The sequence below is a fragment of the Saccostrea cucullata genome, unplaced genomic scaffold (assembly GCF_032062105.1).
Source record: "Saccostrea cucullata isolate Sc308-1 unplaced genomic scaffold, CSIRO_AGI_Scuc_v1 ctg955, whole genome shotgun sequence".
Classification (NCBI taxonomy): Eukaryota; Metazoa; Mollusca; class Bivalvia; order Ostreida; family Ostreidae; genus Saccostrea; species Saccostrea cuccullata.
Window position 1 is genome coordinate 187,431 of NW_026928431.1, and position 14,310 is coordinate 201,740.

Genomic DNA, 14,310 nt, shown 5'->3' on the forward strand with positions numbered 1-14,310 from the left:
AATTTCTATATCCTTAACTGTGTTTCGTCTTGATGCTTAAAACAAGAAAAACTTAATACTAGTATACTAATGAAGAAAAACAATTGATGTTTTCTAGGTCCAGTCGGTGATTATTTCTCCGTATGATGTAGTTTACCTTGAAATAATAATGTTATCGACTTTTGCTGTATCATGCCTGCCTATTCTTAGGTGGTCACATAATGGCATTAGTCTTCCAGAGTGTTACCCACTGCCATTGGTGCAAACCATAGAAGACGGATAGGTACCCTAGACGGTAGGTGTATGTCAATCATTTTTTGAATTTATGGATACACGAATAACAATGCATGGAAAACTGTATGAATTTTTACACGTATATATTATGCTTTCTATTAATATTTCTCATTCTCTTTTTCTTTAATTTTTGTCAACAGAAAAAATTATTTGATTTTTTTTCAAAATGGTCCCAATTCTGTAACGCACTTTTTTTTCAAGACACTGAATACAACTTGTATCAAAATTATTATATGATTTTGATAATTTATTACCAAGTTTAAACTTGAAAAAGTACCGGTAACAGAATGTGCACGTCAGTGAAATCTCTAGGTAAAGCAATATTATTTGACTTTCCTACGGAAATGCCAATCGGATTAGTATTGTGTTAAAACCTATAATTATTGCAAAGTATACAATTTCCCGATTCCCGAAGCTGACTCCAGTTATATAATATTAATAACGATATTTAACGGGGTATTTAACATCACTTTTCATTATTCAGAAAACTGCATGTGATATGTTCAAGATTCAGCATTTTTCCATAAAATCAATACCATAAAAAAACTCTAATTTCTTGAAAGCCAAAAACAAGTGATAAAATATTGATATGCTACGGGTATAATTGATGGCGATGAATGATAATGTACATGCTCATCGAAGTATAAAGATATAACGATCGAATGGGAAGGCATGTGGACCACGCAGGGGTTTTATTGTAAAAAAACACCCTTAAAATAGTGTTTATTATGTATTAAGTTTTACATTAAAAAAGTTTCTGTGACATCAATTATCAGTACTAGATGCTGTAACAATCCGGTAACCGTAATTCGATTTACCAGGGTATTTTTTTATCCACATATACTTCTGTATGTATTTAAGAAATAAACAACGTTATTTAGTGAGATATGTAAAGTTAGCTACTAGTAACTGGCTACTAGTAGCTGGCTACGACAAGTGGTAAAGTTAGCTACTAGTAGCTGGCTACGAGAAGTAAGTAAAGTTGGCTACTAGTAACTGGCTACTAGTAGCTGGCTACGACAAATGGTAAAGTTAGCTACTAGTAGCTGGTTACGATAAGTAAGTAAAGTTGGCTATTAGTAAATGGCAACCAGTAACTGACTTGAACATTCTAGTACCTTTTGTATTAAATTATGCTAATTTGGGAGAAATTATCTGGCACTAAAGTTACCAAGATATCGTTATTAATAAACTCAGCTACTAGTACCTTTAAAAGTGTGCAATTTTGGGAGATAAATGTTGTTATTATACAAGTAACTGGATTTTTACACCGCTGATATCCACTGATATTGTTGATAAAAACAATCTCTGAGCTTTTCCACATGATCTGTCAGTAAAGTTACTAAGATATCGTTATTAATAAACTCAGCTACTAGTACCTTTTGTTTAAAATTATGCAATTTTTTTAGACAAATCTTGATATTCCGGAAGTAGCTGGATATTTAAACCGCAGATATCAACTGATATTGTTGATAAAAATAATCTCTAAGATTTTCCACATGATCTGTCAGTAAAGTTACTAAGATATCGTTAGTAATAAACTCAGCTACTAGTACCTTTTGTTTAAAATTATGCAATTTTGTGAGACAAAAGTTGATATTCCAGAAGTAGCTGGATATTTACACTGCTGATATCCACTGATATTGTTGATAAAAACAATCTCTGAACTTTTTCACATGATCTGGCACAAAAGTTACAAAGATATCGTTATTAATAAACTCAGCTACTAGTACCTTTTGTTTAAAATTATGCAATTTTGGGAGACAAATGTTGATATTATAGAGGTAGCTGCATTTTGACACCGCTGATATCCACTGATATTGTTGATAAAAACAATCTCTGAGCTTTTCCACATGATCTGGCACTAAAGTTACCAAGATATCGTTATTAATAAACTCAGCTACTAGTACCTTTTGTTTAAAATTATGCAATTTTGGGAGACAAATGTTGATATTATAGAGGTAGCTGCATTTTGACACCGCTGATATCCACTGATATTGTTGATAAAAACATTCTCTGAGCTTTTCCACATGATCTGGCACTAAAGTTTCCAAGATATCGTTATTAATAAACTCAGCTACTAGTACCTTTTGTTTAAAATTATGCAATTTTGGGAGACAAATGTTGATATTATAGAGGTAGCTGCATTTTGACACCGCTGATAACCACTGATATTGTTGATAAAAACAATCTCTGAGCTTTTCCACATGATCTGGCACTAAAGTTTCCAAGATATCGTTATTAATAAATTCAGCTACTAGTACCTTTTGTTTAAAATTATGCAATTTTTATCCCAAACTAGCATAATTTTAAACAAAAGGTACTAGTAGCTGAGTTTATTACTGACGATATCTTGGTAACTTTAGTGCCAGATCATCTGGAATGACTAAGAGATTGTTTTTAACAACAATATCAGTTGATATCAGTGATGTATAAATCCAGCTACTTCAAGAATATTAAAGTTTGTCTCCCAAAATTGCACAATTTTAAACAAAAGGTACTAGTAGCTGAGTTTATTACTAAAGATATCTTGGTGACATCAGCACCAGATCATGTGGAAAAGCTCAGAGAATGTTTTTATCAACAATATCAGTTGATATCAGCGGTGTAAAAATCCAGCTACTTCAAGAATATTAAGATTTGTCTCCCAAAATAGCATAAATTTAAACAAAAGGTACTAGTAGCTGAGTTCATTACTACATATATCTCGGTAACTTCAGTGTCAGATCATGTGGAAAACCTCAGAAATTGTTATTATCAACAATATCAGTGGATATCAGCGGTGTTGAAATCCAGCTACTTCAAGAATATCAAGATTGGTCTTCCAAAATAGCCTAATTTTAAACAAAAGGTACCAGTAGCTGAGTTTATTACTATCGATATCTTGGTAAGTTCAGTGCCAGATCATGTAGAAAAGCTCAGAGATTTTTTTTTATCAGCAATATCAGTTGATATCAGCGGTGTAAAAATCCAGCTACTTCAAGAATATCAAGATTTGTCTTCCAAAATAGCCTAATTTTAAACAAAAGGTACTAGAAGGTTCAAGTCATTTACTAGTAGCCAGTTACTAGTAGCCAACTTTACGTACTTCTCGTAGCCAGCTACTAGTAGCCAGTTACTAGTAGCTAACTTTACTTACTTCTCGTAGCCAGCTACTAGTAGCCAACTTTACCCACTTGTCGTAGCCAGTTACTAGTAGCTAACTTTACATATCTTATTTAGTGAACATGGCGTTATGAATAGCAATTGCTCTGCTGGCATATTCCATGATGCGGGTGCGTTCAATCGTCACAGTCTGCTTACCACAACTGCACGGACTGACAATATATTGTGTGTTTGTTTTGCTTTCGAACGTGTCTACTCTGAATTTTCTGGATTATAGTATTAATATTTTTCATTTATACAAAACGAGATTGCCACTTTTCCTAAGGATTAAGAATAAAACTAAATTTGTGAGACTGCAAGGATATGTCAATCAAACCCGCCGAAAAATTTGAAATTTCAATATCTTTTAAACGAAATAAGATTTTTAATTAATTTTTGTGTGAAATGCTATTAAAATATATAAGTCGTAATATTATAGAGAAAATAATAACTTCAAATCTGTGTCCAAGTACCTTTAAAAAAAATCTTCCTTGACCTGATTAAAGATAGAAGTAAATAAACCATTCTGACAGAGAATGCCAAAGGCACCCAATATATGTTGCTAAAATCCATGTTAACAATGTTTTCACCTAGCTTTGACGTCTCAACCGCTCAACTGTGACGTCATGTAGCCCATGAATCTAGGCAAAGATAAAAACCACAGAAAATGTAATACTAGTAAACAGAAAATTCAATGTTTTGTAGTTGAATATGGAATTTATTTCACTCGTTAGACAGGAATTTGGATATTTTCACTCGTGCTTCGCATTTCGTACTCGTGAAAATATAAAAAAAAATCCTGTCCCACTCGTGAAATAAATTCCATATTCAACTACAAAACATTGAATATCCTCTATGTACTAGATGGGAAGGTCAACGCTCTAATTCTGATAAAACAAGGAATGTCATTACTTATGGTAACAGGTGATAAAGGGACAAAGTCTAATCTGTTCATTTGCTATTTTATATGTACGTCTACTTAGTTCATTAGTTACTTTGCATCAAACAAGTTCATTGGCTACTTTAGGTCTACTAGCTACTTTAGGTCTACTAAGTTCATTGGCCTCTTTAATTCTTTTCTGTTCAAAGGTTACTTTACGTCTTGTCTGTTCATTGGCTACTTTACGTCTAGTCTGTTCATAGGCTACGTTTGTCTTCTCTGTTCATTGGCTACTTTACGTCTAGTCTGTTCATAGGCTACTTTTGTCTTCTCTGTTCATTGGCTACTTTACGTCTAGTCTGTTCATAGGCTACTTTTGTCTTCTCTGTTCATTGGCTACTTTACGTCTAGTCTGTTCATAGGCTACTTTTGTCTTCTCTGTTCATTGGATACTTTACGTCTAGTCTGTTCATAGGCTACTTTTGTCTTCTCTGTTCATTGGCTTCTTTATGAGGATTACCATCGGGAGACTTGGGTTTGATTCCCATCAATTCTCATCCGAGGCGCCTCGTCAGATCTAAAACATGGTTAATGAATCGTGACTATTCCTTCATCAAGCCCGCCTCAGCTGCAGAAGTAAATGTCATGAAATACAAATGAGACCTTAATAACCAAGGTCCCTTGTCACGGTAGGCGTTGGCACAATAAAGAACCTGCACTGATCAATGGCTCTGAGTGTCTAGTATAGGTTTACAGTGCAGGTTTTTGAAGCTCTACACAGGCATTTGTCGATGTCTCTATACAAGCGCAATATTGTAGATTTATATTTATTTCAATGATATAAGTTACATCAAGGACAGTACAGCCTAGTTATTGACCGTTATAGACTCAATTAAATCGTCTAGATTTCTTCGAGTTCATAAAAAGTTCATCTGAAAGATTGCAAGTATGACATTTCTTAGATATAAACTGTTAATTGCGTTATTAAAGTACGTTCAGGCTTACAAGGTCGTAAAGGGCAAAACAATTTAATTTCTCTATGTGAATAATTATTCTTTTCTAAGCATATTTAACATCAGCATTTAATGATGACAATTTCAGTTTTCATAATGATAAAACGTTTAAAAAGGAGATATAATGAAAAATTGAAACAAAAAAAAAATCAGGTAAACGTACGTTATTGGGTGAAAGCAAATGTTAAATCCATCTCTTATAGCGCCAGAAACATTTTTTTTAAATAACCGACCCATGAGGGCAACACGTCTTTTTTTAAAGATGGTTAAAGACGGATTCAAATACATCACTGTCTTTCTTGGTCTTAAATGAATTCAAAAATCAGTTCTCGGACGGTTACCTTGCATTGTAAGAGGAGATTAATACACGTAGTTTAACGTCGACCTACATCCTTAACATTTCTTAACGGATGACAAGCATTTTCTTCCTTGATCTTCCCTTTTTGTGTTGAGGTGGAACTGTCATTAAATGTCTTGTACAATTGAAAAACTTCTTTGCTGCTTATGTTTTCTCACTTTTGGACATCTTTCGTCTCGGAGGGTCCAAACCATATCCAGACTCATTGATTATACCCCCGTACGCTGGGAAGCCGTCCGACGATGTCGCTTGCAGGAACCTCAATTCCCAGAACTCTTTGAAAATTACGTCAGTGCTCATCTTTTTCTGAACCATTAACCTAAAAATTGCACATACTATACAGAATTTACAAGATAGCAAAAAAGTAAATTCACATGCAAAAATTACAAATGTTGTTTTGATATTTTTTCCAGCCTTTTTGGACCATATCAGCCCTCTTTTGAATCGTCATTAATATATTAATATGCAAAGGATATTTATTTAAGAATTTCCAATTTTAAATTTAAAACAAATCTTAAATAATTTATTTAAAACTTTTGCACAGTCCTTGAGTTATATAATTTGGTCTTACAAAGCATCATGCTTTAGAATTATTTTGTTACATAATATAATTTATAAAAAAACATGCTCATAACATTGTCCAGTAAATGTTGGTATAGAAATGTGGAAAAACCCAATTAGTTGGACGAAATCATTGTCACCTGTATCTACTAGGATAAAGAGTGGAACTGAACCTGAGAATTTTTAATAAAAACAACAGTCACCTGAGAATGATGAGTTCATTTAGCAGCTCCAGGAATATCATATCTTAAGACACATTGTCAGACAATTTCCTGGCAAGAGTATCGGGTATAAGACTTCGTTTCTAATCGCCATTTCGCACATCATGTGTGTCTGACAACTAATGATGATTAAAAATTTTATATGAAAAACACAAAAAAGTTTTTTTTTTCCTTAAGGACGTTTGATCCTGTGCTTTTGAGTCACTTTTGGTGTGGACCTTTATTTCTAAAATTCTGTATCATTTTTAAGTTTTAACATTGATTTTAGATTCTACAATGCAAGAAGGATTAAGCCAGGAACTATCTTTTCTGGCGGAATGTTTTTTAAAAGTCCAGGAAAAAATTGAGCCAATTTTAACATAAAATTGACACATTTTCAATAATATCTAAAAATATACATCATGTACCCCCACTTTTGATGTTCTGTTCTGAATATATAAGATAATTTTGATCATCTGCTTAAATTCGGCAAAAGTTTAAGACTTTACAATAATTTTCTTGTTTGTTAAATTTTCAATGCCAAAAAAATCACATTTTGTGAGTGCAGAAAGGACAAATAATTGAATATTCGAAGCAATTTTCCTAGGCACAATTTTAAAGTGTCTTTTTTAAATAGACTTATAGTTTAATTTGTTTCATGCTTTATTAGGATAAAAAATATTGGAAGGAAAACGTTGAAGATGTAATTTTTTCTTAAGACACAGATTTCAGCGCAAAAAGGTCATATTAAATGTGCTGTGGCGCAAAAAGAAGCAAAAAGAAGCATATTGACCCCCATATTTCGATTTGATTTTAAATTGAGCTATGTGTGTAGAAAGTGGAAATATACTTGACAAAAAAGTTTGACTTTAAATATCAAGAGCCAACCTCGTTCAGGAGAAAGTTCTATTACTAGTATTGTTTTCGTAATGGCAGAGCTTTGTTACCTTAATGTTAACTATACATTTTAAATTAAATTTTGTATAAAAAGAAGTCGAAAGTAAGTTTCTAAGCCAACTACAAGGAAGACTGTTAAATACGATTTTTTGTTCCTTTAGTAAAAATATGTATGTTTGATGAGTTTTTATTTTTTGGCAGAAAAAAGTGTAAAAATGTCTTGAATTTGAATGTTAATGTTTTTTTTTGCGGCACATAAAATTACGAGTCTATTATAATTCCACAATAGATACGACCTCAGGATAAACCGATGAAAATAACTGTTTTCACAATATGAAGATGAAAAGTAGACAATGCATCAGCAGTTTGAAATAAAACATATTTGCCATCAGCCAGTCATGATCATATATCATAATCAATTTCTTTATTAAGTGTTAATCATACATCTTTATTAAAACCTGGGTTTTCCCTAATCGGTTTGTAAAGTTATTTCATAATCAGGTGATTAAACTTAGTAATAAAAGAAAGAAAAAAATATGTTAACTTCGATCTTAATTACTGAAAATTCAAAACTTTTCGTGGGGTCAAAATTTCGAGATTTGAGGAAAATATACTAGTTTGTTGTGTCTTCATTTCGTAGTTGGAAAATGTTTACTAGTTTTGCATGTGAAATAAAAACATTTTCTGATTGTTATAAATTCTTTTTTCTCCAAACCTCGAAAACAACAAAATTTAACCCTCCTAAAAACTTATTGATTTCTCAGTATTGCAAGATAGGAATTTCAAAGCAAAATTGAACTTCATTTTGAGAGAATTCACAATATTAATCATAGACAGTAAAACTGTATTATGAAAACTGCATAATGAAAATAAAACAATTTTTGTTTTAATTATTTATCATGTGTCAAAATCTTAGCTAGATATTACAAACTGCATTGATAAAAAATATAAACAATGTTTATTTACAATCTTGCGTTTTATTCCAGGATTAATCATGTTTGAACTATATTTATCTACTTGATATAGCTTTTTGTAAATGTCATACTACTTGTCTTAGACACTTGCTTATGTTACAATAGGGTTTTGTTTTAATTTACAAGATCAAAAAGAAGAAATACCAAAAATTTATTACGGAAATTCATGCAAATTCCAATACAGAAGGCCTTTGATTTCTGGTATAAAATACAGTTAGATAAATTACTGTAAAATCACATATTTTGGAGGGGTAAAATTTTCGGAGTTTCATGGGGTTTCATGGGGTTTCATTTTATAAATTACTAGTAGTGAGTCTCTTCATGTCTCGAAAACCACGAAAATAAAACCTTCAAGAAAATTAGTGATTTCGCAGTACAATTTTGTTTTTTGACTTTGATAGATTATATGCTAATGATTATAAGGTATTTAAATACTTATAATGATGGAAAACCCATTAAAGATTAGATATTAAAAAGGCATGGAAAGCCTGTGAAGCGAGTGCTTTGAAAAAAATCTTCGCTTATTTGCTAGGCATTTTAAAACTAAGTTCACATTTTGTTACATGACATAGGTAATAAAAAAGTACTTAAAAAAATAACCATCTTTTTGAGTTCTATATCTAATTCATTATCCTGACTTTTCATAAATTGACGTTACTGCCAATCTATACATTATATTAACATCGATATAACAATACTGTTATTAAGTCCTTTTGCAAAGACATACAAAAAAAATTTATTGGATGTATTCACGGAAACATACCTCACGATATAAAGGTTAGATCAATTCTAGGTCTGACGGTTTCAGATTTGACGACAAAAATGGTATTTTATTGCCCGCCTGAGGCTTAGCTAAACATAGCTCTATTTCAGCGCTCTCGTATGCTGTTCGGGTATATTTTCAGCCTTTGTTTTGTCTTGAGAAGAATCCAATAGGGGCGTTGGCATGTTATGTAGGTTGTGGCTTTTGGATCTTTATAACATATGAATATCATGCAGAGATATTGATATTGTATCAGAGTCGGATTTGTCCTTGTTTCAGAAAGTAAGACAATTCGCTACATACTTATTTCTCTGATAAGATTTAGTATTACATAGTATTGTTTTACTTTTGTTGGATGTTTTTCATATTTAATTAACAATAAGTTTTTTCTGCATTATTTATTGATTGTGTTTAATATACCGCATTTACATGTTACTAAAATTTATATCCCACGCTTGAAAAGTGGGAGGATATATGGTGATCGGATGTCCGTCCGTCTGTCAGTACTTCCGTCCGTCTGTTACGCTTTGGGGTACCAATTTCTTATCCGCAATTCCTCTTCTAACACTGAATGATATTCATAGATTCTTAATTACATAGTGACATTGCGCACCTTCTATTTTACTTTTTAAACGGAAACATATTTCGGGTTTCCAAAAGAGAAACACTGACACTGCCATTTTTATGATTTTTCAGTAATATTGAAGGGTTCCCATCTCTTGTCCCAACTCCTTCTACACAACTGAATAAAATTAATAATACTTTCACATACACTTTATTACAAAATGCCATTGTGCACCTTCTATTTCAAAATTTTATCTGACACTTATTTCGGGTCTCCCAAAATATGGACTTCAACATTATAATCATACGGCAAATCTTGGGCTAGCTTCACCATTATAATCATATGGGAGGCGGGGGTATCATTTATATATAATAAGTGAGCTAAGTGCTCACAGTACCTCTAGTATGTCCTATGTTTATTTTTTCCTTGAAAAGTCATTAGGTTAAATCTTGAATATAAAAAAAGTGTATAACTTTGCTTTGAAATATTATATTTCATAATGATTAAATAAAACTTTTGAAGTTACCTTATTATTCAGGTCAAAATGCAGTATCATAATGGGATATCTTGGCACCTGGGACCTGATCCCACCTCTTATGTTTTGGTGGTCCGTGTTTGTTCTGCTCCGGTTTTGTTTTGTTTTATGGACTTTTGATCTTGAATACTGTTCGTTATCTCTATATGTTTCATGTTAAAGATAGGTTGTTTATAGTAGAGGAAACTATTTTGCAATCAGTGTAGTACATCCCAGGCTGTTTTCGTTCAAATTTGCAAATACATCAAGGTTTTAATGTAGTTTATAATTTTTCTGCGTCATAATTATAAAGCATGCTTTCGTAATAAAAAAAAAATGTCCTGGTTTATGGTCATGATGTTGCTGCGGTTGGGTTTTATTTCCCATTAAGCATACAAGCTCTACTTGTTGTTTTTCTTGAACAACCGAGTCCCCGAGGATGGAAGTATAATGGCGACATTGTTATTCAGGTTTGAAATTTGATGCCATTGTCTTTAACTAAGTAGTTTTTTAAAAATAGATTTAAAATATCTTGTACAAAGCCGAATCTTTTATAAATATCAATTATGGACGTATTAGTAAATGATATTTAATCGTTTTTTCCTGCTTTGGAACTAAAATTGATTGGTTTTTGAGAAAATTGAAAAGATAATTGTGAAGTACGTACCATTTTTACTCGGATTGAGAAGTTTAAGTAAACTAACCTTAAATAGAAATAACAATTTTGTAGTATCAGTGAAAACAAGTAGAAACTTTCAACCAGATGACATTTATTTAAGATGTTTATTTTTCTAAAAGTGTTTTAATACATTTATTATTTGTTCAAAATTATCACAACGAACTGCTCGACTTTTAAAGGAATTGTGAAACTAAAATCAAGGAAGACACGTACACTAGTGCTTGTTCATATTTTAAAAATAAAGCAACCGCATGTGTTTAGCAATATCACTTGGCCAATATGAATCTAAGTAAGAGAATGACTTCTTAACAAGACGTTAACCCATTTGTGAATAAAACTTTACTGCGATGTTATCAAATAACGGAAACTGTAATCGAGCTTCAATTTGTCAATCGATCGCCTTATTCCTGAAAATTGAGAAGTAGAGCAAATAAAGGACCAAAAACACCGATGTTTTGATGTGCTTTGATATGCCTCTTTTAATGACTAGAGTATTTGAACAAGCACTTAATATGTGTTGCTGGTACACATGGCTTGTTAGGTAATTACTAGGTGACCATTTGCATAGAAATTCACGTCCTTTTTGATTGTTAATCAATAATGAGATTGAAATCACAAAATGGTTTAACTGATGTTACAGCTGAATTGGAACACTATAGAAATAGAAGGGCATTGCTGTATGCACGATATTGTTTGACATTTTGAAAGAATTCAATTTCTTTACAATTTCTTTACAGGTAGAACCCGTGTGATGACGTCAAAACACTTCTAAGGAATTGTTTGGATACAACATCAAAACAGTGAAGACCGTCGGCATATGATGAATGTTAACGTTACTTTTCATAATGACGTCACATATTCATCAGACGATAAATATTTATTTGATACAGACATGGTGATATTGTGTTGTGACGTCGTGATAATTCTAGCCGCTGTACTGGGAATTATTGGTAATACACTGCTCTGTGTTTGTATTCTGAAAACTCGTTCTCTTCGGACATTCATCAACGCTACTTTAATGAGCGCCTTGATAGGTAATTTAATCGCGTGTGTCACTCTACTTCCGCTGCGTGTGTATCTCTTTACAGCCTCTTTATCAACTGTGAACTGGGCCACCATATGCAGCGCTGCAGTGTTTTTCAGGACTTTTTGTGACATTTTGCAACTCTTTATGCTCGTAATTGTTAGTTATGAAAGATTCCAGTGCGTTTCGAGTCCGTTCAAAAAAGATGGACGCGCTAAGAGAACGGCGCTTCTGATTGGTTTGTCGTGGACTCTGGCCAGCGGATTAAGTTTGTTATCGGCCTTTATCTTTGTGGATTCGCCACTCTACGACAAGTGTCTGATAAACACGACATCAAACCATTTCTCCTGGGGAACACATGATTTATACTTGATTTTTCCATTTGGTATTGGGACTTTATTAATTATCATTGTATTTTATGGTCTAATTATGTTTACTCTTTTCAAACATAGAAAGAGAATGATAGGCCATACTGTTCATAGAAAAAACAAAGTAGTTCCACACATGATGAATGAAGATTTCAAAGGGGTGGATAAATCATTTAGTAACACAGATTTGTCAAGTATCCTTCCAAGAACACCCCTTCACTTTAGCGTTACTAATGTGGAAAAGTCAAGCAAATATTGTGAAACAAACCTCGACCGCAAAAACAATACTGATGACACACAGAAAACTGAGACGGTTCAACATGAGAATACAGATAAAAAGTTGGTTACAGTAGAGCGACGTGATATTAAAACCACATCTATACTAAAACATGATAAACCTGTAGATAACTATGCTGTGAAAAAATCGAGACTAGATGTTGTTAAAGCACCTCAGGCAAAATCAAATAATATAGAAGAAAATATAAAGAAGAATGAATTAGGAAATGACAAAGAAAATGATGAAGAAAATAATGAAGAAAATAAATTAGAAATAAGAAGAAATGAAAAATGTTTGGAAGAAACAGTTGTATCTAAAAAGGAAGAAAATGAAAACAAACAAATGGAAAGTCAACAATCTCCTGATAAAGTGTGCGAAAATGGTTCTAGCTTAAAACAAAATCAAGTTGCAGATCAGACGTTAAAGGTCTTTCTCACCAACGCTACACCGTCCTGCTCCAACAAAACAACAACGTTTCATCAACAAAATGCAAGCGATGGTGCTAACACTGACAGCCTTATACAAATATTTGACATTACTGGTGAGGTCAATAGAGTTTCCAAAAAAGAAACTAACTACTCAGGTTCAGTTTGTGTAATGAACTCGAAAAGCAAGGAACTCGGAAAACGAAAAGTAGAAGCAAGGGCGGCTAAACGTATCGCAATTATGATTGTGTTGTTTATCTGTCTTTGGATGCCACTTCCGCTCACTGTACTAGGAACTTGGAATGGGAACCCGTCAAAAGCGCAGGCGCATCTATTGGTTGTGACTGCGACTATTGGGATGTGTTCGGTTGTCGTAAACCCATTACTTCATAGTATTTTAAATAGGCAGCTTCATGCGTCATTAAAGAGCATGATAAGGCGGAGGAAATGCGGAAGTTGTCTACGTCATAATGACCGCTAGAGAGTGACGACAGCCATTGATGTGCCATAAAAGTGAATACCTCATTATAGATCGTCAAAACATGATTTTACCTTTCCGGTTTGTGTTAAATGAGTATTAATTGAAGTTTTATGTTTGCTGGCTGTTTTAACTTAACTTCTAAGAAATATATATAAAGACGCCTTTATATCCAAAGGTTTCCGTCGTACTAATTTTCTTCGATCTTTTATTTTGTCTTTTAACTTTTTCAAACGCTTTGAAAGAAAACATCATTAACAAATGATCTTCCGTGTAGAAGGTTACCAAGAATTTACTTCATTTTTTGTTGATCATATTTAATTTCTTTTTCATTTTGAAAAAAGATGTTTGAATTTAATTGCCATCATTGTTCTTGCATTGTACATGCATTTTAATGTTACCGATTTATTGATTTCAGTTTTAATTTCACCTCTTAAATGAATTTTAGAAACCAGAAAAATAATACACAAAAATGTCTTGGTTGCTCAAAATTGTCACACAAAAAGTTGCAGTTTACGCCAATATCACTAAGGTGTCCGTGGTCTTAAATTTGACCGTTTTATATATAGAGGCAAGGCAGGTCAAGGTCATTTTTTTCCAGGGGGGGGGGGGGGGACATTACCCCAGAATAAAAAACTATTTGCCGTTGGTGGGAAGCTACTTCTATTTCAAAAGTTCCTAAAATCTTTCTTTTTCATACCCATTTCACACATATCACGTTTACCAGGGGGGGGGGGGTATATCGTTCTCCTTTTAACCTTGTAACTTTTAGGGGGATATTACCAAATTTACATAAATAATTAATATTGAAAATGAAATTAAGGTTAATCCACTATTTACAAGTCATGTTTTTTTTTTTCAGAAAATATATTGAAGCATTAAATTTTTATAACACTATATTTAACTTTTTCTTTACA

General features: G+C 32.7%; 1 protein-coding gene across 1 annotated transcript; it reads left to right on the plus strand.

Annotated features, from left to right (window-relative positions):
- Positions 1-9,155: 9,155 nt before the first annotated feature.
- LOC134277541 (uncharacterized) lies at positions 9,156-13,657 on the plus strand. Its single transcript, XM_062759866.1, has 2 exons — positions 9,156-9,345; positions 11,559-13,657. The coding sequence occupies exon 2, from the start codon at positions 11,639-11,641 to the stop codon at positions 13,394-13,396; it is 1,758 nt and encodes a 585-aa protein (XP_062615850.1). The 5' UTR covers positions 9,156-9,345; positions 11,559-11,638; the 3' UTR covers positions 13,397-13,657.
- The last annotated feature ends 653 nt before the right edge of the window (positions 13,658-14,310 follow it).